Genomic DNA, 23,251 nt, shown 5'->3' on the forward strand with positions numbered 1-23,251 from the left:
TCTCATGGTCATCATCCATCGGCCACAGCGAGAGAGATCGATGGATAGAGAGAGAAGCCGAAGACGAAGAGCAGTTGTGCAGTCATTTCTGTCCTCCGAGTCGAGCCAAACTCGCCGTAATAATGTGATGCGCCAAACGCCAAACTCCAGCTTGCAGCAGCTGCTCGTCGCATGGCCTCCCGAGAAGGACTCAGACCCCACTGTGTCGGTGCCCACCCCAACCGCAATCGAATTCAAGTCCGACTCGAGTACCTATTTTCCTTTTTCTACAATACTAAAATATCTTCTCTTCTTAATCCTAAAATACTTGAATTTATTAATTGAATTATGTACTAATGGAGAAAGATTTTTTTAGTACGGACACCACATAGCACGTGGTGTTGGACGGTGCGGTGCGGGGATCACGATTCCAATCCCAAAATCCCCCTCTCCCTCGCGTTGAGAACCCCTCCAAAGCCCACGTGTACGCTTCCAGATTATTGTAACCTTTTATCAAAGAAAATAAAGCATAAAAATATGGACACAAAGAAAGAGAGAGAGAGAGAGAGTTTGTTTTTCTTTGTTTTTTCTTTTTTTGACCAATGGATTCGACTCCACGTGTCTATTTGACCGCTGTACACTTCACGTTTCCATCCTTCGATATCGTTGACTATTGACGTGGCACACCGGCATGCGCCCGCCACACTATCTCGTGGCTCCGACCATTTCCCATTTCCCATTTCCTTCCCACTTCCCCGTCGCCGCCTGCTTTTGGTGATTTTATTTTTTTGCTTATTATTATTTCTCTCTCTCTCTCTCTCTCACTCTCTCCGTCTATCTTTTATTTCTTAGTTTAATAGATCATTTATTAATAATACTATTATAATGACGCCTTCTGCGTCTATATATTGACTCTCTCCTCTGCCTCCATCGTCGACTGACTAACTTCGTCTCTCTTCCTCCTCCTCTTGCTTCGCATCAGCAACGGTAAACGACGATGGCCACGGCATCACTGGCCTTCTCGACCCCGTCACCTCTGCAGCTTCGCTCCCACCGCCGCCGCCCCACGGCCTCCATCAGGGCATCCGTCTCGGACAGCCCCGTCACCGCCACGCCGTCTTCATCTTCGTCTGCGTCGCCGTCGTCCAAGCTGCCGCTGCGGAAGATCCCCGGCGACTACGGCCTCCCCTTCATCGGGCCGCTCCAGGACCGGCTCGCCTACTTCTATTGGGAGGGGCGGGACGAGTTCTTCAAGACCCGCGTGCGCCGCTACGGCTCCACCGTCTTCCGCGCCAACATGCCCCCCGGCCCCTTCCTGGCCTCTGACCCCCGCGTCATCGTCCTCCTCGACGCCGCCAGCTTCCCGGTGCTCTTCGATACCTCCCTTGTCGAGAAGCGCGACGTCTTCACCGGCACCTTCATGCCCTCCACCGAGCTCACCGGCGGCTTCCGTGTGCTCTCCTACCTCGACCCCTCGGAGCCCAACCACGCCCCCCTCAAGCGCCTCCTCTTCTTCCTCCTCTCCCACCGCCGCCAGGCCGTCATCCCCGAGTTTCGCCGCACCTTCGGCACCCTGTTCGAGACCATGGAGGCGGAGATAGCCGCCAAGGGCAAGGCCGACTTCGGCGACGCCAACGACCGCGCCTCCTTCGACTTCCTCGCGCGGGCTTTCTTCGAGCGCGACCCCAAGGACACCGAGCTCGGCCTCGACGGGCCGGGGCTCATCACCAAGTGGGTGCTGTTCCAGCTCGGCCCCCTCCTCACCCTCGGCCTCCCCTCCTACCTCGAGGACCTGTTCCTCCACTCCTTCCGCCTCCCGCCGGCGCTCATCCGGGGTGACTACGATCGGCTCGTGGCCTTCTTCCGGGAATCCGCCGGGCCGGTGCTCGACGAGGCGGAACGGATGGGGATCTCGAGGGAGGAGGCGGTCCACAACATCCTCTTCGCCACCTGCTTCAACACCTTCGGCGGGATGAAGATCCTGTTCCCGGGGCTGGTCAAGTTGGTCGGCCGCGCCGGGGCTCAGCTCCACGGACGATTGGCGCAGGAGGTACGGGCGGCGGTGCGGGACGTCGGGGGCGGCGAGGTGACCATGCGGGCCATCGAGGCGATGCCGCTGACAGCGTCGGCGGCGTACGAGGCGCTTCGGATCGAGCCGCCGGTGCCGATGCAGTACGGGCGGGCGAAGCGGGACATGGTGGTGACGAGCCACGACGCGGCGTTCGAGGTGCGCGCCGGGGAGATGCTGTTCGGGTACCAGCCGTTCGCCACCAAGGACGCGCGGGTGTTCGACCGACCACAGGAGTTCGTGGCGGACCGCTTCGTGGGGGCAGAGGGGGCGTCGCTGCTGCGCTACGTGGTGTGGTCCAACGGGCCCGAAACGGAGTCACCGTCGACGGAGAACAAGCAGTGCGCCGGGAAGGACTTCGTGGTGCTGATGGCGCGTCTGCTACTCGTCGAGCTCTTCCTGCGTTACGACTCCTTCGAGGTGGAGGTTGGCGCGTCCGCTCTCGGCTCCTCCGTCAAGCTCACGTCGCTGAAGAAGGCCACCTTCTGAGGCCACCGACGCCGTTGGAGGAACGAACGGCATGGGATGGCGATTCTGTGATTTCTGTTCCTTATCGAGGGTTTTTTTTCAAAGCATGGGAGACTCGTGGTGGGTCCCGCATCCACGTGAGAAAAAGCTTCAGTGATCTGTACTACAATATTAAACGTGTTTTTTATTTCCTCACCTAACGAGACTGTCGCCAATAATAATAATAATAATAATAATAATAATAATAATAATAATAATAATAATAATAATAGTAGTAGTACTATTAGTGTTGGAAACCTCGTATTAAATTGATTAAGTGAAATTATATATATATACACAAAGGGAATTATATACAATATTAAAAATTATATCTATACAAATGCCATCCATGGAAGGATAATTGTGATTTTTTTAATTTATTTAGGTGACATTTTATGCAACATGGGAGGGGCTACAAAGATTACATCCCCCCTTTTCTCGCATGGGTTGCTTTCCAGAGGAGCATTCTAATAATAGGCTCTCGTAGAATAATACATCAAAAAGGCTACCCATGATTTGTATATAATTTCTCACCTATAAAAACATATGGAAATTGGAAGTCACCCCCTCCCCCACACACTAGGAATCAAACTTCAACATCAATGTTTGCAAAAGAAATACAAATGATAATTCTGTTCTCTCGATGTTAGAAAAGTCCAAGCAGTTCGGAGAGCATGACGCGTTCATAATACTTGCATAGTTTAGAATTGAACCTCGATTGACTTTGAAGTCCAATCATGTCCATCCATGCTAAATGATAGAGGTAATAATGGCGACATGACGCACATGACGTCAGTCCTCCCAAATGACACCTCACAGCACCAGGTCAACACGGACCGAGATACCGACCGAGGCACATTAACGCTATGCTCAAGCCCAGTTCTTCACGTCACGCCAACATCAAGGTCAAACGCTACCAGCCTGCTTCCTGCCAGCAGACACATCAGGAAATAGTAAGCTTCCCTATAAATACCCTTGCATTCCGAACGGAAAAAGGGGGACTTCTTCATCTAAAACTCACTCCACATCAACTGACTTGATCGTCGGAGGGGTTGGGTCGAGCACTCCGACCCGATCTTTGTGCAGTTACGAAAACAACGGCTTCCCGCTAGGCCCCCCGGCGAGGAGCTACCTCCCGAAGGAATCAACGACACCACACACGACCACCGAGACGGACTCAAAGGCCACCTCGGGAAGATCCCCCCATCATCCGGGTCCGAACCAAGCCGCGTCAGCCCCGAGACCACGGCTTAAGGTTGTTTACACAAACACTAAACACTTTGAATCTATCGTACCGATCTGACAAGTCCAAATAGTTGAAACATCACAATTTGTTGTTGTCACTCTTAATCAAGAACCTTATTCTACGAATCAGTGGAGGATATAGAATAATTTGCATGATCAATTGGCCTCTCGAGTTGATTCTGGAGTGAGTCAGAAGAACACCGGAGAAGCTGATGCAAATTTTGAAATCACAAGAACTAAATTGCTGTCTTAATTCTATTCCCAAAAGAAATCCAAATAAAAGTGTTATTGATCATGACAAAACCAATGGCGTAAAGAAGAAGAAGAATAATAAAGCGTGCTGAGCCTACCGAGGTCACATTCATTGGCGAGTGCTGCTTGAAAGCTATAGCCATTACTGATATGCTTGGAAGCTCTGTTGATAAGCCACACATTAGTCACGCATCCAAAGTAAGAAAAGCTTAAGCCCGTCCAAATTAATGATACTGTACTCATTTCACTTGTGATGTTGAGATATTGGAATAGAGGGAGCCTCAACTGCACCGCTAAAATGATTGATAACCAAATGGTTGAATCGATTGATATCCAAAAAGCATTCTCGCTTAAACGTGCGGGTGAGTGTGTGTCACTTCAGATAGATAATGCATCCGATGCGGAATCCAACAAAGCAAATGTAAAGCACCACATCTAATTCTCGAGTCAGTAAACTTCATTAAGCTTTTTCTTTTTGTGTCGATTGTATCAGAGCTTTAGATAGGTCTGTTGCCTTCTCAGATTCTCATGCCACTGTTGTGGTCATATCATACATTATCCACCTCTGGTCACTGCTTCCCACTGAATCATACACCACCTTATTCCCATCCAATAATTCAATAGACAAGCAGTATCTCTCAAACATATTAGCAATAAACAAACCGTGAAAGCTTATCCACATTTACATCTGAGATCACATGTACCAAATACCGATCGATGCATTGTAGATCTCGACGAATTCTTTTATTAGTGTTGGACCGAGAAGCGACATGATAATTTGTGATGCATCTGTAGAATTGCATGGCAGATTAATCTGAACGCGATAGGGCATGGCATGGAGTGGGTATGAGAAATAAGTAGCACAGCTATCGATCTCATTGTTTCCACGGCGGACAAACTCATGTACACGACAAAGGCGGCTGCTTCTCCTCTCGGGCTACTCTCACCGGCGAGCAGACGTGGGATCATCAAGGGGAGGAGAAGGCATCATGGAGCCATGCATCGGGATCTCCATCCTTCTCCACGGCAATCTTCGGCTTGAGGAAGGACACGAGAGCAGCCCGGAACTGGTTGACGCGCTTCCGGTAGCGGATCCGCCGGAGTACGACCGCCCGGTCGAGAGACCGCCGCTCTGCGTCCGGCTTGAGGTAGAGGCAACTGGTGACGGGGTTTCCACCCTGGTTCTCGTCACCGAAAGAAGGCGAAGGCGAGGAGGAGGAGGAGGAGGAGGGAGGCTTTTGAGGGACAAGGAAAGCCATGGGAGGAACCTGTTGAGCTTCTCAGTGGAACGCTGCAAGACTCGAATGGAGAATTCGGAGAAACTGAGGTGCCTTGCAAGTGTCCATATAGAGAGAGTGAGAGTGAGCGGGTGAGGAGGGCAAAACCGAGTTCGGGAGGACGTGGTTTCTTCTGCTTTTGCTTTTGGTTCGCTTTATTCTCTGGAGAAACGTTTTGCCTCGAATGCTTTGGCTTCGTTAAACATGCAGCGACGGATGGAAAGTGTTTTCTATTTGATTTCGGATTTCGGAAAACGCTTCCGAAGTTAACCTCGTGTCCCACCCAAGAAAAGCGAAAACCAGCTGTAACCATTGGGCTAAGACAAGGTGCGTCGCTGCCGGAATCAGAAAGCGAAAACGCTTTGATATCCCCGATAACCCGAAACCCGCTTCAAATCTGGGGTATGGATCTTTAAACGATTGGTCCGAGAAGCTGATTCTGTTCACTAGAAACCCGGATCCGATAATGATTTGAATCGGGCTCATGGTGAAAGGCCAGGTGTCCGCTTAAGGATAACCGCCTCTGGCGTAGAAGAACCCCTCGCCGTCTTCCGCCACCGTTTGCCCTCTTTCGCTGAAACAAAGATCCTTCTTTTCGAACCCTTGGGCTCCGTCTGGTTTGCTTGTCGGGATTGACTTGCCTTCTTTTGCTGAAGTCGTGTGATTTTGGTGAATGCAGGCAAGCAACTGTTTGAGATCGACATGGTGGCAAGACCGGAGGATGCGCCTCCCCTGGTCGGACGAGGTGCGTCATTTTTTGGTGGTCTTCGTTGTTCATGGATCACAGTTGTCTGACTTCTTTCTTTAGTGTGTGGATCGAACCACTTGGAACCGTCAAAGCCTGAAACTCGTTGATCTGGTCAGTGGAATCGAGATTCATAACTAGGGTGGCCTGTCGTTTCTATGGAGACAGATCAAATTAGCAGTCCTTATTAGTTACACAAGGTCCTTAGGTAGAGGCGAAGTCTCGTCAGAGCCATTTATTAGCCGATGATGATTGACCTGTGCCACAAATTGGTATCAAGATTCTAAGCAAACAAGCATACCGATGATAACGAAAAAAAAATAGAGATCTTGAGGAGGAATCGCTACCAAGAACATGAAATAGTAAATCAGTTTAATCCGTTGTCCGTGTAAATTAGCCGTCGTCTGCTTTTATCTTTAGAACCTTAATTTTTTTCTGAAATGAAATTGAATTGAAGCTAAAGAGGTCTAATACAGATGTACCACTTAGAACCTGTTCTTCCTCCACCTGTAGCAAAGAACACATGTATAAGGACCACTGGAAGGGACAAATGAGTTACTGCCCCATGATCGAAAATCCTGGTTAGCTGGGATTTAATTTAGATGTGAAACTGATAGCGCACTTGAATCTCATGCAGAACACAAAAAAAACTAGTGACATAAGCTTCACTTTAAGGTTACACGAAGACAGAAATCCAGAACAGAGACTTTGTAGTGGTAATTTGATGGAACAAGGGAGCAGGTTCGTACTTTATGAAGCAAAGAGTTCATTCATATACGTTCAACCATGGCTTCCTTCCATTAATGTTCTATTGATAAAGATTCTGCAATTGGTTAAATGATTATGCCGGCTTTCATATGTTTGATTTTTTTCTGTCATTGGAGTTTTAGAGTTGTATAACTTGTTTCAAATGGCATGCCAATTTCTTGCAAGAGTCAGGTCTAAAGCTTGAGCTTTCTGATATTTCGTGTCCAGAGCCTTCCTTGTAAGGTTGAAGCTGCGGTCCTCAACAGTTCAATCTGATGATGCTTCTCCGACCTGTATATTAAATGTAGGCATGTTCTTCACAGGAGGAAGCCATGTAGCAACTTGCCAACTATGACGAAGAATTATCAAAGAATCGAGATGATGTCGAAACAGCAGGAGATGTGGGTGTTCTAATCCTCTTCATTTCTTTTGTTTTAGTATTATTATTTTGGAGGCAGCACTTCCTCGGAAGAGGGATTCATTAGCTCGTCTTAATCTGTAGGTTTTGTATCGATGCCATTGATGATAAAGGGGGGCAGCACTTCCTCGGAACAGCTTGATAGTGTTGTAGCTTTCTCCACCACACCTGGGGCTGGTACAGAAGTCGCTGCTGATGGGAGTAACCTGGGATTCAGAGTTTGTATTTCCCATGAATATCTAGGTTACATTCTTGACCCAGGGTTTACAATAGACAGTAGTACTCTTTGCATAATCATTAAACTCAATTCCTTGGGCCAAAGTTCATGTTGAAGGGACTCTCTTATGGACTTCAAAATGACATGTTAGGCCATCGACTACTTCCAGTTGATCTCTACAGACATGCACTTTCTTTCGTCATGTTTCCATGACTACTTCTGAGTGGTATAGCTACTCTGCAGCACATACCCATGGTTGCCTGGAGTTGAACTGTGGCTGTTTGCAGTCGACCATAGCCAGCAGGGATGCATCTTATCGACATCAAGTCAACTTGGATCGGGGCGGCCGCAAGTGGAAATCAAACGAGGTGTGGTAAATGGAATTGGTTGAGTCCACTCCGTTGTTAACTTGAAACTTTTGTTTCGCCATCTTCACAAGCACTTGTAAGAGATTTGCTTCGGAATCTACTTGCATGTATGTCTGACACTTGTAGCATTTAATTACAGGTCGAAGAAAGTGTGTTGAACTCGGACTCGGAAGAAGCTTCTTCATCAAAGATGAATGACAATGTCACTGAGGTCGCTGTGACGACAAGTACATGACGACAAGTTTTCTATTTTACTTCTTGTTGTGCAACTTTTGATTGAGAATTTTTGGTTAGGTATTTTTCTGACCGCACAATCGAGACTTGGTTAGGTATTTTACTTTGTTTTCCTTTTATGCTTAATTTTATTTTGCGGGGCAAAATTTTCCTCTCGATAAAGAAATTTAAATTATTTATCCCTCTAACATCACTTTTATTTAATGTGCTTACATGATATAAAGAAACCATTCACATAAAAATCCTTGTAATTAATCTTATTTTTCTTTAATTTTTAATTGGAAAATCTAGTTATATCTATAAAAAATATCATGATGATAACAAGTGACAATAATGTAACTCAATTTTAGTTGATTCTTAATGCCGTTGTAAATGAGAGTTAGATTAGCTGATACGTAAATAATAATATGGTGGTTCCCTCAAAAACACATTTCTTCTACTCGTCGGGTATTACCCATGTCCAACCCCGCGGGGTCCCACCTCGGATTAACTTTGTTGCCTCTGTCCCGTCTTTGACTCGCCGTCTTCCCTCTCAGACACGTTCAAACGCTACACTGCTTCCGAGCGGGCCCCCCCACTGTAAATTCCCTGCACCCGCCCGAGCCCGACGAGACGCGTCTCGGCCCCACCGCTCTAACCCAAACCCCACTCCGTTGTCCTCGTCTCAAGTGACAGCTGCGGACTACTCCCCTTCCTTCCTCTCTCCCTCTCTCTCCTTCCTCCTCGCTCGCGCGTGCTCCCAAAGTCGCTACCTTTTTCCCACTCTTTCATTCCGCTTTATCTGCATCTTGGGGATTAGATTAGGGTTAGCGGCGGCTGTCCACCGTGCCATGCTGCCCACAGATTCTTGATCCCTGGGGGTTATCGCTTGATCCGTCTCCCTCAGCCATGGACCGCCGCCTCATGGTGGTGCTCTCCGCGGCGGAGTCCGCCGACTACTCCTTCGCGGACGAGTACAAGGGCCCTCCCCTCCCCTACGACATCCCCCGCGCCGTCCCCATCGACGTCGACCGCATCCCCCTCGCCGCCGTTGCCCCGGCCTCCGCCGGCCTCCCCGACCTCCCCGTCGTCCACCCCCTCCCCTCCCCCTCTTCCTCCCCGCTCAAGAAGCCACCGCCTCCTCATGCGACGCCGGCGCCGCCGCTCCCTGCCGCGTCCCCGACCTCCGTCATCGAGAACCACGCCGCCATGGACCGCCCCGGCGCCGAGGTCTCGGGCGCGCTGGGCTCGTTCGGCTTCCCCGACCGCTCCACGGACCTCTCGGAGGTCGTGGACAGCTCCGGCGCCATTGGTTTCTCCGATGAGCTTGGGAATGGCGCGGCTTGGTCTAACGAGATGATGCCGAATCGGCTGTCGACCGAATCGGCCCTCAGCTCGGAGTTCAGCTTTCGGTCGTCCGCCTCCGGGGACGGGGACGAGGACGAGGCCGTCGCGTTGCAAGCGAAGAAGGCGTTGCTTGTGACCTTCCAAGAATCCGGCCAGTCCAGTTGTTCCATGTCTCCGGCTGTAGGGGTTACTCCTCGGGCGAGGTCGGAGGATTTAGAAATGAAGACAAAAAAAAGGGCTTGCCATAGGTGCTTGAAAGGAAGTCGTTTCACGGAAAAAGAGACTTGCTTGGCCTGTGATGCAAAGTATTGCAGTGGCTGCGTGTTGAGGGCCATGGGCTCCATGCCGGAGGGGAGGAAATGCATTTCTTGCATTGGTTCTCCGATTCTGGAGTCTAACAGAGAGAGACTGGGGAGGGGCTCCCGGGTGCTTAAAAAGTTGCTGAGTTCCCGGGAGGTGCAGCTGGTGATGAAGGCTGAGAAGGACTGCGAGGCAAACCAGTTGAGACCACAAGATGTTTGTGTTAATGGAACTCAGCTTAGCTTGGAGGAGATGGTTTTGTTGCAGAGCTGTTCTTGTCCTCCTCCTAATTTGAAGCCTGGATTGTATTGGTACGACAAGGTCTCTGGTTACTGGGGAAAGGTGAGCAAGTAACCTTCATGGACATGTCTCCTGTATCAACTCTTCTATATCTTAATTGTCTAGAACCCTAAGCATATCTTATAGTATTTGTCATTTCTGCAGAGGTTAATTTACCAGTGGACCGCTTTGGTGCCTCAATTTAGAAATTAATATCTGCTGTTACATGTTGCTCTCCTTTATAAGCAAAACTTGTTGCATGACTGGGTTCAGTAAATATGTATTTGGTGATATATCTTTTCTCTCTCTTTTTCTTTGTTATATCAATAATTCGGTTTTAATGTTGATTAATTAAACAACAGGAAGGACACAAGCCCGACAGGATCATTACTCCTCATCTTAATGTTGGGGGCACTCTAATGCGAAACGCAAGCAATGGAAACACTGGAATCCTGATAAATGGTCGGGAAATTACAAAAGTTGAGCTGCAGATGCTTAAGGTACATGGTCAAAGCTATACTGCTTCTCTAGATGTCTGATATGGATTTACAAGTAAATGCAATTTACCTTCCTTGCAGTGGGCAGGGGTTCATTGTGCTGGGAATCCTCATTTTTGGCTGAATGCTGATGGGACATACCTGGAGGAAGGGCAGAAGAATGTAAAAGGGCAGATTTGGGAAAAGGTGATTTTCTCATGCTCATCTTGTATTTCCATAACCTGTAGACTGTTCAAAAATTGATGTTCTGATGGTTTCTTACCTGCAGCATATTATGAAGCTGCTCTGTCCTGTTCTTTCATTACCTTTTCCTAGTAAGGTTGCAAATCCTTCTGGTGAAGAGGTAAATAACTTGTTCAGTAGAGCTGTTCCTGACTGCTTTGATACAAAAGCACTCCAGAAACTTCTGTTGGTTGGGCACCATGAATCTGGGACTAGTACCATTTTCAAACAGGTACTTATGACGAACGCTTTACAATCAAGGAAAAGAATCGCATACTTAAGCCAGTAATTGTTTTGTACAATATGTTGATGAATGCTTCTGTTTTCATGTTTGATTCAGCCAACTACTGGAACCATTTTGCCAAAAATCTTGTTTAGTCTTGTAAAAAGTACGTCGGTAATTAGAGGTTGTTGCTATTTAGCATGTTTTATTCTCCATAATACTGGTTTTCTTTCTAGACTGTTATACTTGAATGGAACTTGCTCCAAGTAATGCATGCTTTGAAGTCTGTCTGCATGTAGCCGGTTAATGACTTGGCCATTTGTTATGTTTTGGAGTTCCATGCATGTTTTCTGTTTAGATAATGAATTGCAGCCCCTGTTTTGAGTTAATTTATGTGGATTTCTTTCTTTACCTAGTGTTCATAATAAGGTTTAATCTCTTGGCCCAATACTAGTTTTAACAGAGTATCAGATTGGTATGATACTGATACACTAGGTGGTATATCGACTTGAATACCATCCGGTGACAGTGAAAGATAATAAAAAGATGAAAACCAACTAGTACCAAGCTATATAATCTGGTACCTGTCCTTGGTTGGACTCGTATTTGAAACCTTGATTCATACTTAGTAAAAGACCATGGTATTTGGTACCCGTCTTTGTATTGCTATAATCTTTACTGTTTGTTCGTTTATTGGTCAGTGGTATCACTATAGCATCATAAACAACCCTAGAACTATCTTATACATGTTTGAAGGTTTAGAAAAGAAGTATTTTATAATTTTAATTGTTACGTGTACATCCAGTGTAAGTATATCTTGGAGAATGACAATTTGATATTGTACTACATTTTCTGTATATGTCATTTATAGCTGGCTACTGAATTTGTCATCTACTTTATCAGGCTAAGTTCTTGTATTCAAGTGTTCCTTTCTCTGAGGATGAGCGTGAAGATATTAAGCTTATGATTCAAACCAGCATATACAACTACCTTGCCATACTGCTTGAGGGGCGTGAACGGTTTGAAGAGGAGAGTTTGGATGAGCAAAGAGACAAGCAGCATCTAGATTCTTCAGGTATGAGAATCAAATGCTGTTCATGGATGATCATCATGCCAGTGTCTTGTTCATGCATGTGTCTAACTTGTGGTACTAATCATATGTAGTCATCTGGCATACTTCTTCTTGGTTCCAACATCTTATGATTATTATTAAAAGGTTTTTATTACTTTTCAGTCCCTTCATTTTGGATTATTTACTAGTCATCCACCAATTTATCACTATTTACAATCCAACACGAATGTTATTAAAACCATGGTATTGGAGCATCCACATAATATGAATCTTCAAGGAAATTGCAAGTGGTTTAAACACTGGTCAGACCACAACATACTAATTGTTATTTGCCAATCCAACAAGTACTAGGACCTAAACATTTAGCTTGATGCTAGTACAATGTCTTCATTTCAAATCTTTTAATTTTTTATTCAGCGGTATTGAGCCATGCACATTGGTATGTCGTTGACATAACAGTCTGATTATGAAAGCCAGTGTTGGATTGATATTTAAATCCTTGGAATTTGACATGTTTTATCATATTTAGATTCATTATAATCTATTGATAAAAAGACCCACTTGTTTTGTTCTAACAAATTCAAATTAAATTGAATAAAAATAAGATTTAAACTAAGAAATGAAGAAAACATTAATTAAAGTATAATGATGCCATTTCATGTCACATGCTTCTGAAAACTAATGGATAATAATGCTATTTCATGTCTACTTATGATTAAATAGTGGGTTATATTAAGATATATTATAATAACTAACAAAGATAAACAACATAGGTCAACTATAAAATTAAAATTATCAGAATGTAAAGTGATAAGGAAATATGCTAAAGTGAAGGGACTGAACCGTAAGTAACCCTTGGTATAAACCAAGTTCTTATTTCTTAATGTGGTCATGCTGAACTATATGGCACAGTGTGGTCTTGGGGACGACGTCAGGGTGATTTTCTTTATCCTTGGATATGGTCTATTAATGAACGATGAATTGCTTTACTATGGTATGGTGCCCATACTGGCAGGTTGATTAGTTTGGTCATTGACAAGTTGTGGAACTATTGTTTCAAAATGAGTTTGCAACACTAATAAAATACCTGTCCTTCATGTCTTCAGGTTCAAGGAACCCTGGAACTATTTCTTATCCTAACTAGGAACTATAGTTATGTGTAAAATAACTAAATAAAAAAATCTACATCCATTGGTAACAACATTCTCAATTCACAAGCTCATTAGTAGCTTTGTCATAATACTTTAGCTTGCTTACTGATCATTTGTCTCTCATCGTTGGATCTTCCAGTTGTTTCTAGATTTTTAATTCAGTTCAATTGGCTTGTCTCTCTTGCATATCTTATTAGTTCCTACTTTTAAATATTGACTCAGTCACCGAATAGTGAATACCATGAAGTTATTGCCTAGTATGATGTGACAACAGCACTGATGAACTTATCTGGTGGGTACAATATTGAGATGCATACATTGATGTACTTGGATAATATTGTTTAGAAAGATATGCTCCTTTATCATAGTATATGGTTTGCGCTGTATCCATCTTATCTTTTTGTTGGGTTGTACTCTTGGCAAACTACTTTCTGTCCCTTGTCTGAGTCTTGTTCAAAGTCTAAAATTATGCATGGGAAATTACACAATATCTAAATCATGTGATTCATATTTTGTTGAATGCAGGAGATGTTGCATTTGACAAACAGAATAAGGTGACAGAATATTCCATCAGTCCACGGCTAAGAGCATTTTCTGATTGGCTTCTTAAAATTATGGCTTCTGGTAACCTTGAAGCTATTTTCCCAGCTGCTACTCGAGAATATGCACCACTCGTAGAGGAATTGTGGAAGGATTCTGCTATTCAAGCTACATACAGTCGAAGAAATGAACTTCAGTCGCTCCCTAGCTATGCCAGCTACTTCTTAGAGCGGGTAACTTACTCTCTGTTCCATTTTTCTGTTATTCTGAAACTTGATGTTTGAACATGAGTTTAGGTTTTATTCCGATCAGATAAAATTGACTACATTAAATATGATTATTTTATATGTTCTTCAAATATGTACCTTGTATGTTGATGTATGTTACAAGAGGAGAAATGTTACATTAGAAAGCCTGCGTGGCAGAAATACTGGGTAGAATTCAGTGTTGATGTAGTTTAGAGGGACATAGAAACTATTGCTATAATGGTTATTAAAGATGTGCTTGATAGCACTTAACAGGTATTTATTGAGCTTCAGTTGTCCTTTCGTAAAACCTGCAATATAAATATAAATATAAACGGATAGCTGAATCGGTCTTCAAATTAGGTAGGTAGGATGTGTCTTCTGACCCAATTATTGCAAGTCAAGTTCTTGTTAGGATTTTCAAGTTAACAGAGTGAACAGATGAGAGAGGTATAGCTCTTAGTGCACAATGATAAACAGAACACATTAATCACTATTGATAGAGCATAAAGGGATCTGTGATTTTCAATTACATTGTTCATAGGAGTAAGCAAAAGTTCTGGAAAACTTTTGCACAGTGACTGTATTTCATAGTGAATTGCCTTCTTGCTTGGATGCAAGATGCATAAATGAAGGCTCAATTCATCAACGTTGACAACTACTAGATCTATTAATGACAGAACAGGGAACAACTTAAGTATCTATAACTAGAGGCTCGAGACACTCAAAAAATTGATACAGGAACTTCTTAAAAGCACGAATAAACTTGACGAACACATAAATTTTGGGAGCAGAAAATGTGAAGACACCTAAGTTTTGCTTTCTTCTGAACTCTGGTTGTATCTATAGCGAAATCATAACTTTTTAAAGTGCTCCTCATGTTATGAGCCTCCTAAAGCATCAACAAAAAAGCTTCAAACATCTACTTTTGTCTAAAAAACATAATAAATTAAGACATATAGCAGTCAAATTGCCCTTTTAAGAAGTGATATATATGCTGGAAGTTGTCGTTGGAAACATCAATGCCGATTTCGTGGTCAAAACTTATTCTAATAATGTTATTGGAAATTCTTCAGGTTGTTGATATATCCAGAGCCGAGTATGAGCCCTCTGACATGGATATCCTCTGCGCTGATGGAATAAATTCTTCCAACGGTGTAACATATGCAGACTTCCAATTTCCATGTTTGGCTTGTGTTGGAAGGAGTATTGATGATGATGATCAGCAGGAAGCATTGTTAAGGTGGGTTAGTATTATCTACTGTTTCTATTTGATATTGTAAGATGTTGAAGATGTTTATATATGGATGTCATAGTTTTTGGTTTAAGCAAGGTTTTAAATACCAGTTTTTTTTCGGTTTCAACAGTCGGTCATACTGGTTTGGTATCAAGATCTCGAGTAGTATGTCAACCTGTACCATCTGGTATCAAGTTTTTAGTGTATGATTTCATTATTGGAATAGCCATATTGTTGAGCAGTGAAGTTTACCTAGACTTTATTCTTCGTGGGCTAGTTTGTATGCTGCTGACAATTCTTTTATACTCTTGTTGATTCCTCGGTTTAAGACTTTTACATGACCCATCTAGACATACAAGATGGACAACAATTTCTAATTTAATAATGCAATGTGGATGAAGAGAATTTTCTCATTAGCTAATAAAAGTGATGCCTCAACTTTTTGACCTCTCCTTTGCTGTAGGTATCAGCTCATCAGAGTCCATACCATGGGCCTCGGAGAAAATTGCAAATGGCTGGGCATGTTTGAAGATGTCAGGATTGTGATTTTCTGTGTTGCCGTTACTGACTATGACGAATACTATGAAGATGCAAATGGGATGGTCAGGAACAAGATGATGGAGAGCAGAAGGATCTTTGAGGGCATCGCCAGTCATCCGACCTTTGAGCAGATGGATTTTCTTCTGATACTCAGTAAAATTGACTTGCTCGAGCAGAAGTTGGACATGGCCCCTCTAACCTTGTGTGATTGGTTTGATGACTATAATCCTGTAGTAAGCTATCATCCAGATAACAAAAACAGGCGTGGCGCGCAGATTGGTGCCACCAAGTCTCAGCAGGCTTTTCACTACATTGCTGTGAAATTCAAGAGGTTATTCTTTTCCATCACTGGGAGGAAACTCTACGTTGCGCAGGCAAATGGGTTGGATGGAGATTCTGTCAACGCAGCACTTCGGTATGCAAAGGAGATTATCAAGTGGGAAGAAAGGTTGGTCTGTGGCATCACCGAATCGATGTACAGTACAGAGCCAAGCTCCTATTCTCACTGACATTTTCATGAAACGCAGCTGTAAATATATATAGTCCTCTCCTTTGCCTTCATTGTTGCCTTCCTTCATCGAAATGTCTTTGGTTGTATATGTATGTATCCATTGTTTGTAACAGCTCATTGCAAGAAAAAAAATCTCTAGGATCTATGCTTTTAGAAGATTCAAGGATCTTGTTAGTGATGTGTACCCTACTAGTAGATTCTGGTATGCAAGTAAGCTCTTTCCTTGTCTTTCAAAGTTTCGTTCTCACATCAATTAAATCTGTGTCTCTTCACAAAACTATTTTTCTTTTCGTTCTCACATCTGTTAAAAGTAAGCGTTTTTTGTGTTTTCTCATCCTTTCCATTCATGAAAAGTGAGTGCAATATAAAAGGGTGTTTGAGTTGCAAGATTTCGACTGTGGTAGATCATGTGAAATGGTAATTCATGTCATGAGAACAAGATGTAACGCCCGATTCTTGTGATTACTTGCTGTGGAGAGACTTCCACCTTTTCCGATACATCATGACTTGGACTAAATTGGACATCATAAACTCTCATAGATTCTGAGTTCAGTCCAATAGATCGATACTTCTTCGTCTTCTTCTTCTTCAGGGAAGAGAGGGAACAAACAGCTAATGGGTATCAGCATACAACAATTCCTATCATATTTACTCGACGATACGAAACCACAAGGATCTTTCAGGGATCAAGCGGGTGCGAACCGATCCATGAGAAGGCATAGCGTGGTTTCCGAGAGGGCCACGCTGCTGTTCCTCCTCGCCTTTACCTGTGCAGTTTCTTCCTCCCTCGAACGCAGCTCGCCTCTTATCTTGCCTTCCTCTTCCTCATGCCTCGCCAAACTGCAACTCGGTGTGCTCTGCTGCTTCCTCCCGAGCTTAGCCATCCATATTCCAACGAGGCCCGACATCTCTCCTCCCCTTGAGAACGCTTTTTGTTGGAGCAGCAGCACAGGTTTTGGTGTGATAGGAACACAGCACTACTCTTCCATATATAAAGGGAGCATATCTATGATTGTTTTGATGCAATCATATCGTAGGATGAACAATGGGCAGCGTTGATTCCTCTGCCCTCAGATGCCAGAGGGTGACTGCTAGGAATATGTCCTCGAGATTCTTCCAACAAGTCATTTTAGGATGGTATCAAATATCTGCACTGCTTCGAGTCATATTTTTTTATGCGTTTTTCTTTTCTTCCAACAACACATTTGTGATCGAAATTTGTCGACCATTTGCATTCTTGATATTTTTGGTTGAGGTCGCCATCAGCTCAGAAAAATCAAGGCAGATTGTGGTGGCCTTTCACCATCATCAACACAAGGATCTTGTCGAGCCAGAGATGAGAAGATATATGAAGCTTTACATCTTTTGAGAGTTGCCTTTTCCTCCACCTTTTGTACATCTTCAGATTTATTTTTTCTCTACATCTGCTTGAAATCATACAAGAAAGATGCTGTGATTGCTGCTACGTGTTCCTCATGGCATGGCTTAGTACTTTGGCTTTTCTTTTCTGAAACTGGTGGCAGGTGATGATTACAGTACTGTCGAGTCATTTCGATGTGGAAAGCTGACTTCTGTTCTCTTTGAGGCGTAGAACACTTGGCTTCTGTCGACCCTCAAGCCTCTCACTTCCCTTCTCGTTCTTTCAAGGAAATATGATATAATTAATAGAGAAGCCATTATTCACCGCATCAAGAACATGCCTGCCTACCCCTTCACCAACTAATCATCCGGTTCTTGGACTATATTCCCCATACAGATGACATGCAAATGGAGTAGAATCTCATCGTGGATATTGAAAGGAAAATCCAATATAAATTTAGAATGTTATATTAGATTTGGACTGGTCTCATACAACTCTCACAAAAGCATACACAGCACACCTTGATCGGCTTCATTCCCAGCCAGATTCTGTCCGAAAGATTGACCAGATTTTACATGTACAATGCTGCCAGTGTATATGACTCGCCAAACATATTTGTCTTTGCTGTGGCTCATGGCATCAATCCAAGCAAAACTTGAGAGTTGGGGGGGGGTGGGGAGGGGGGAAGAACAAGATGCAACCAAAAGAACACACTTCTCTCTGAATCCCACAAGGCTTATCACAAACACTTGAGCCTCATCTCACAGGAAGCTTCTGCGTTCTCCTTTTGCCAACTCTGGCGGCCTAAGGTGATCTCAAGGTTGGGCGTCTTCGTCGTCAATGCTGTAAGACCATCATCATCATCATCATCAGCAGCAGCAGCAGCGAGCATGGAGTTTGGTGCATCTAAGTTCGACCCAATGAGTGCTTCCTGTTGGTCTTCCACCATTGCCTGTTCGTTCACAAAGACTGAGTCATTGCATCAGAGCAGAAAAAGACACTTGGAGGGTACACTTTCGGCCTGTCTCTTTAGGTGCTTGTTTCTTGCAGGTCATCGTTTATCGTTTGATCATGTTATCATGATCCAGGCTGATCTAATATACCATTGCAGTCAGGATTACACACACGGTGTAAGATTTCTAGTTCGAGATTGCATCTTTGACGCTGCTCAAACACATATCACTAAAGTAAATAACAAACACAATGACAGAATTCATGTCCTGGCAATGGTAAAGTATAATGTATCTGAATGTACTATCAAGTCAAGGAATTGTAGTATCAGAAATCAGAAATATGTGAAGGAGTTTTGCATCTGCTGCATCCTCCTTTCACTTCATTGCGACTACAGTTACAGATAAGAAACTTGGGGATGTTGGCTACGTACCTGAGTGTCACTGTCGAGTAAATGATCACTGCTGAAGTAGGGATATGGTGACACTGCATTTTGGTTGGTTGATGTGTTCCAAGCTTTCCTTTCTGCGGATGGATACAGCAAGCTGCAAACACAATGAACTAATGTCCTTATGAGATCATATGATAACCCTACTAATATGTTCATGATCATGCAATTATTTTTGTGATGTGTGAAGGATGAGAGAGATGGCAGAAAACTTCAACAGCAGCAGCAGCATGCATGCACAGTACTCACTGTCAAAGCTGCATCAAGCTTTGACAGGTTTACCAATCATAATTTGCTTGTCTTTAGCCATTGTTTGTAGCTCCAACCACCACCAATTAATGTTGATGAGATGGGGACAATGTGGCGTCCTAATGTCCTGATGAATGAATAAATAAGAGGACATAACAATCTAACTTTACATATATATGTGAGAATAGATTGGAGGACAAGAACAGGAGTCCCTCTTGTAGCTTCCCTACTTCATGTCCTCTTCTACTATTAAGCACAAACAAAAGAAATTTATTTTTAATTATTCTTTTGAATCCCTCGGATCTCTAATTGTGCCATCAAATATATCTATTCCAACAACAACAATAAGTGATAATGTTCTTATTTGTTGATATCGGGTACATGAATCTTTTATCGTCATTGATTATCAAATAATAAATAAATAAATAAATAATTATCTAAATATTAAATAATAATAATAATAATCTTGTTAATCGTTGCTAAATAGGATACATTCGTATTATATATTAACTTTCCAAAAAGTTGGTAGAATACTATTAAAAGGAAATATAAGCATTGGGATATGATCAATCGGTCGATAAGTTATCCTGTAAAAAAAAAAGCTCAAAATATTTTCTTTGGGGAGGGACAACATTTTGTTTTTACAAACAAAGGTCATATTTTCCCATTTTTGACATTGATCTATGTGGTTTTGTAAATATTATTTGTTGATTCAATATGATATCTTCATGAGCCACTACCAAGAAAAGGAAAAACTCCTCTTTGGGATAAAGATGGATAGTAAATTAGTTAATTAATGGAAGAGAAAGAGAGAAAGAGAGAGAAAGAGAGAAAGAGAGAGAGAGAGAGAGAGAGAGAGAGAGAGAGAGTTACAGCTAAAGAGTAATTGGATATCACATTTGGATTCTACTCTGATATAATCAAACAATTTCTTATTCAAAGTAAGTAAATCACAGCCATAATATTGTTGGATAATTGTGTCTAAATCTAGAAAATCATAATCATTACTAATGTTAGTTTATAGAATTGTCATATAATAAGAAAACCATTGCCAGTAGAGGAATCCCTACCCATTTATTCCTAATGGGTTGGTTTTCCTTAAAATATTTGGCAGATGGAGATGACAGAGGAAGATTGGAGAGAGAGAGAGAGAGTGAGTGAGTGAGAGTGCAGTATAAATGTTGATGCAGTGAGGAGAAGATGGTGAACAGACCTTGGTGAGTTGAGTAGTGGCGTTGGTGGAATTGGCATGGTGAGGGAATTGTGAGAAGGGGTGATCTCATTCCCAGCTTTATCACATGGCAGTCCTCCCTCCACTTCCTCCACCCTTGTCCTCTGGTTCATGCCCATATCTGCCTGACCTTGGCCTGCAAACAATCGCATACCCACCACTAAGATCCAAATGGTGGTGCTTTATGGGACAGCAGCAGTCTAATAATTCATGCAAGGAAAGGCCAACCCAACCCCCAGCCTGAGATGACTACTGGGTGATCCATGGTCTCTGCCTCCCCCATAGAACAAACACCTTATTGTGCAAGAGAAAGAAGAAGGTACGAGTACCTGCCCCCCCTCCTCCACCACCACCTCCTCCTCCTCCTCTATCACTGCTCTTCACTGTTCTATACATCTGCAACAACATGCACACATCAAAATTAATATCCAACCAAGCCATATATGCTAAGATTACTTCGACATACGCCCTTTTGTCCTTTGTACTTGTGTATGCACGTTCCGAACCCTTCCCTTTCCTAACCAAACACAAAACCCTAACCCTACAAGTGATCGTTTTAGATCAAGAGGCGACTTCGACTTTTGTACCTGCAGATGGCTCTTTACATGAGCCAGCGTTAGATCCTTCACGTTCATCAGCTCCAAAACTGATTTCGGTGTAGCTCCTGCATGCCAAAATGAGGATCTTATTATGATGTAACAAAGGTGTCGTCTACCAGAGTGAGGAAGGTCGGGTTGGCATACTCACTCTCATGGCCGCCGAGGAGCTCCACCGCATGAACGAAATGAGCGTGGAGGGCGGTTGTCCACCTCATTCTGGGAGCCCTACTGCTCCTGCTTCTTCCGTGGCTGGATCGCGGATTCCGCTTGAATCCAAAGACCTGAGGATGATGTTGATGGTGGTGGTGGTGGCGGCTGTCACGGGAACCAGTGAGTGGCACCTCGATCCCTAGGGTCAGCGTCGGCTCACCACGGCTAGCCTCCCGGCCCTGGTCGCAGCTCAAGGAGGAGGGTTGATCATGGCTCATGTCGCTCTCGCTGCTACCCGACGCTGCGGAATTCTGGTCCCCAAATGAAACCCCCATCATCGAGGCTCCATCCACGGAGATCGATGGTGGACTGATGTGCAGTGAGAGATCAGGGAAGATGGTTGCCATTTGTGCTCAAAGATGGGTAATACACAAAGAGCAGGCTGAGCTTTTTGGAAGAACCAGCGGGAGGTTGGAGAGTACTTACTGAAGAAAGAAAAGGAGAGGTACTGGTGGGATAAATAGAAGAAGTGTGGCAGTGATTAGGTGATGATTTCCATGGGAGTCATGCTAAGAGATGATGAACCATAAAGTGCCTAGAGAGAGAAGACCGGTTGAAAGTGGGAGAATGGCAAATGTCAAGTAACTAGATGTGAAGCAATTGCAGGGTTCCCAGATATCAAGGCAAGAATTTGGACAAACCTCCTTAGAGAGAGAGAGAGAATATATTTTAAAGAAGCAGATGTAGAATACGTAAGAGTGTGTAAGCTCACTTTCCTCTTCCATGAAAAAGAAGGGAAGAAGGGTGGAGAGAGAGAGAGAGAGAGAGAGAGAGAGAGAGAGGGAAAAAGGAGGACTATTCATTGACAATAACACACTGGGACCTAATTCTCCCACTGTCTCCTGAGGTGCGCCTGAGTTGGAATCTGGTGGGGGATTGGGACACTGCCATTAAGCTAAACAGTTAAAAGAAGGGGCGGAGGGAGAGAAAAAGAAGACAGCACCGGAAGACATGTCAAAGGTTAGCGTTGCTTTAACCTTTGTACCAGGAAATTAGTACCGAGAACCGAAGAAGAAGAAGAAGGCTCATGGTCCCCCTTCCTTGGAAGCTTATTGACGAGGGGGGTGATGGTGTGCTCGCTGGCTAGCTAATAATCTCGTAAAGCTTCTTCCTACACCACCAGTATATACGTACTGCTGCATGTGGAGTTCCCCCATGCACATGTTTGGACGCATGCCATCTCGTCCTCCCCACACGTGCATGTGCGGAGGCATCATCATCATCATCGGCAAAGGGAATAGTGGCTGGCTTCACAGCTCACATCCCCTTCCCCTCACCCCTCGCGCCATGGCTGACACCGGGTCGGGATGTCCGTCGACACCGGAGCTGGGCGCCACGTGCATGGGGTGGGGAAATCTCGTCTCGTCTCGGCTCGGCTCGGCCCGGCCGATCTGGACCCCCGCCCCCAGCATTGTGTCCTCCTCCCTTCCTCTTTGTCTTCCTCCTCCCCCGCTGTCCAAATATTCTCGAGCTTCTTCCTCGAGGCCACGTTATTACTGTGACAACGCACGACGAAGGATGCCAAACTCAGGGCGAGAATCATAATAATCCTAAGGCAAGCATACGAGACAGGTGAGGTACCGAGATCATAATAGAATGGACAGTAGCATGATTGTTTTTATTCCATGCTACCGGTGCAAGAGTGGAAGAAACAAGGAGGAAGAACTTTTCGAGCAGAGTGTTAAAAAGGTAAGAGACTGGGGGTCCATCCTTTGTTAATGGAGATTTCCAAGCTGTGGTCAGCGCCAGACGCGGTGATCTCCTCGGGAAGATGCAACCTTTACTGCCACTTTTGCTCATCACCACGCTCCCCATGCTCTTTTTTATTTTGGCGTGACCACGTCCTTCCTTCCTTCCTTCCTTCCTTGAGCCCCATTATTGTAATTGCATGACGATGTTCCGACCATCCATTGCCGGCCTTATAATCAAATAAAAGAAAATTTATTGCAAATACTGTTAAATTTACTCTAACTCAAATATAAATTTTCCTATATATCCTCTCA

The 23,251-nt window shown here is 44.1% G+C and overlaps 3 protein-coding genes and 1 long non-coding RNA gene across 5 annotated transcripts; 3 read left to right on the plus strand and 1 right to left on the minus strand.

Annotated features, from left to right (window-relative positions):
• The first annotated feature begins 905 nt into the window (after window positions 1-905).
• On the plus strand, window positions 906-2,710 carry LOC135671902 (allene oxide synthase 1, chloroplastic-like). The gene has a single exon (XM_065180282.1). The coding sequence runs from the start codon at window positions 977-979 to the stop codon at window positions 2,534-2,536; it is 1,560 nt and encodes a 519-aa protein (XP_065036354.1). The 5' UTR covers window positions 906-976; the 3' UTR covers window positions 2,537-2,710.
• Window positions 2,711-5,769: 3,059 nt separating this feature from the next.
• On the plus strand, window positions 5,770-8,222 carry LOC135671903 (uncharacterized). Of its 2 annotated transcripts, none has more exons than XR_010512881.1 (5): window positions 5,770-6,073; window positions 7,049-7,221; window positions 7,323-7,481; window positions 7,699-7,828; window positions 7,963-8,222. It is a non-coding gene; the product is annotated as an uncharacterized LOC135671903 (long non-coding RNA). The 2 variants fall into 2 exon arrangements; XR_010512880.1 differs by having other exon boundaries at window positions 5,787-6,073; window positions 7,699-7,823; window positions 7,963-8,220.
• A 513-nt stretch (window positions 8,223-8,735) lies between these two features.
• On the plus strand, window positions 8,736-16,363 carry LOC135671904 (extra-large guanine nucleotide-binding protein 1-like). The gene is made up of 8 exons (XM_065180283.1): window positions 8,736-10,025; window positions 10,325-10,462; window positions 10,541-10,645; window positions 10,728-10,913; window positions 11,808-11,979; window positions 13,653-13,900; window positions 14,989-15,155; window positions 15,613-16,363. Exons 1-8 carry the CDS (start codon window positions 8,946-8,948, stop codon window positions 16,196-16,198), a joined length of 2,682 nt encoding a protein of 893 aa, XP_065036355.1. The 5' UTR covers window positions 8,736-8,945; the 3' UTR covers window positions 16,199-16,363.
• A 1,629-nt stretch (window positions 16,364-17,992) lies between these two features.
• Window positions 17,993-21,990, minus strand: LOC103983299 (probable transcription factor KAN4). The gene is made up of 6 exons (XM_009399026.3): window positions 21,187-21,990; window positions 21,027-21,103; window positions 20,769-20,835; window positions 20,422-20,575; window positions 18,945-19,056; window positions 17,993-18,512 (listed from the first exon to the last, which is right to left on the minus strand). The coding sequence occupies exons 1-6, from the start codon at window positions 21,593-21,595 to the stop codon at window positions 18,300-18,302; spliced, it is 1,032 nt and encodes a 343-aa protein (XP_009397301.3). The 5' UTR covers window positions 21,596-21,990; the 3' UTR covers window positions 17,993-18,299.
• Between the last annotated feature and the right edge of the window lie 1,261 nt (window positions 21,991-23,251).

Source organism: Musa acuminata, chromosome BXJ1-4 (genome assembly GCF_036884655.1).
Source record: "Musa acuminata AAA Group cultivar baxijiao chromosome BXJ1-4, Cavendish_Baxijiao_AAA, whole genome shotgun sequence".
Lineage (NCBI taxonomy): Eukaryota > Viridiplantae > Streptophyta > Magnoliopsida > Zingiberales > Musaceae > Musa > Musa acuminata.

Excerpts from the sequence above, each read along its gene's own strand:
- LOC135671902 (XM_065180282.1), top strand. The coding sequence starts at position 977 with ATGGCCACGGCATCACTGGCCTTCTCGACCCCGTCACCTCTGCAGCTT.
- LOC135671904 (XM_065180283.1), top strand. The coding sequence starts at position 8,946 with ATGGACCGCCGCCTCATGGTGGTGCTCTCCGCGGCGGAGTCCGCCGAC. Across the intron at positions 10,646-10,727 it reads AAGGGCAGATTTGGGAAAAG|CATATTATGAAGCTGCTCTG; the intron begins GTGATTTTCTCA and ends TCTTACCTGCAG. Across the intron at positions 13,901-14,988 it reads CCAGCTACTTCTTAGAGCGG|GTTGTTGATATATCCAGAGC; the intron begins GTAACTTACTCT and ends GAAATTCTTCAG.
- LOC103983299 (XM_009399026.3), bottom strand. The coding sequence starts at position 21,595 with ATGGCAACCATCTTCCCTGATCTCTCACTGCACATCAGTCCACCATCG. Across the intron at positions 21,104-21,186 it reads GCTCCTCGGCGGCCATGAGA|GAGCTACACCGAAATCAGTT; the intron begins GTGAGTATGCCA and ends TTTGGCATGCAG. Across the intron at positions 19,057-20,421 it reads CCACTACTCAACTCACCAAG|CTTGCTGTATCCATCCGCAG; the intron begins GTCTGTTCACCA and ends TTGTGTTTGCAG.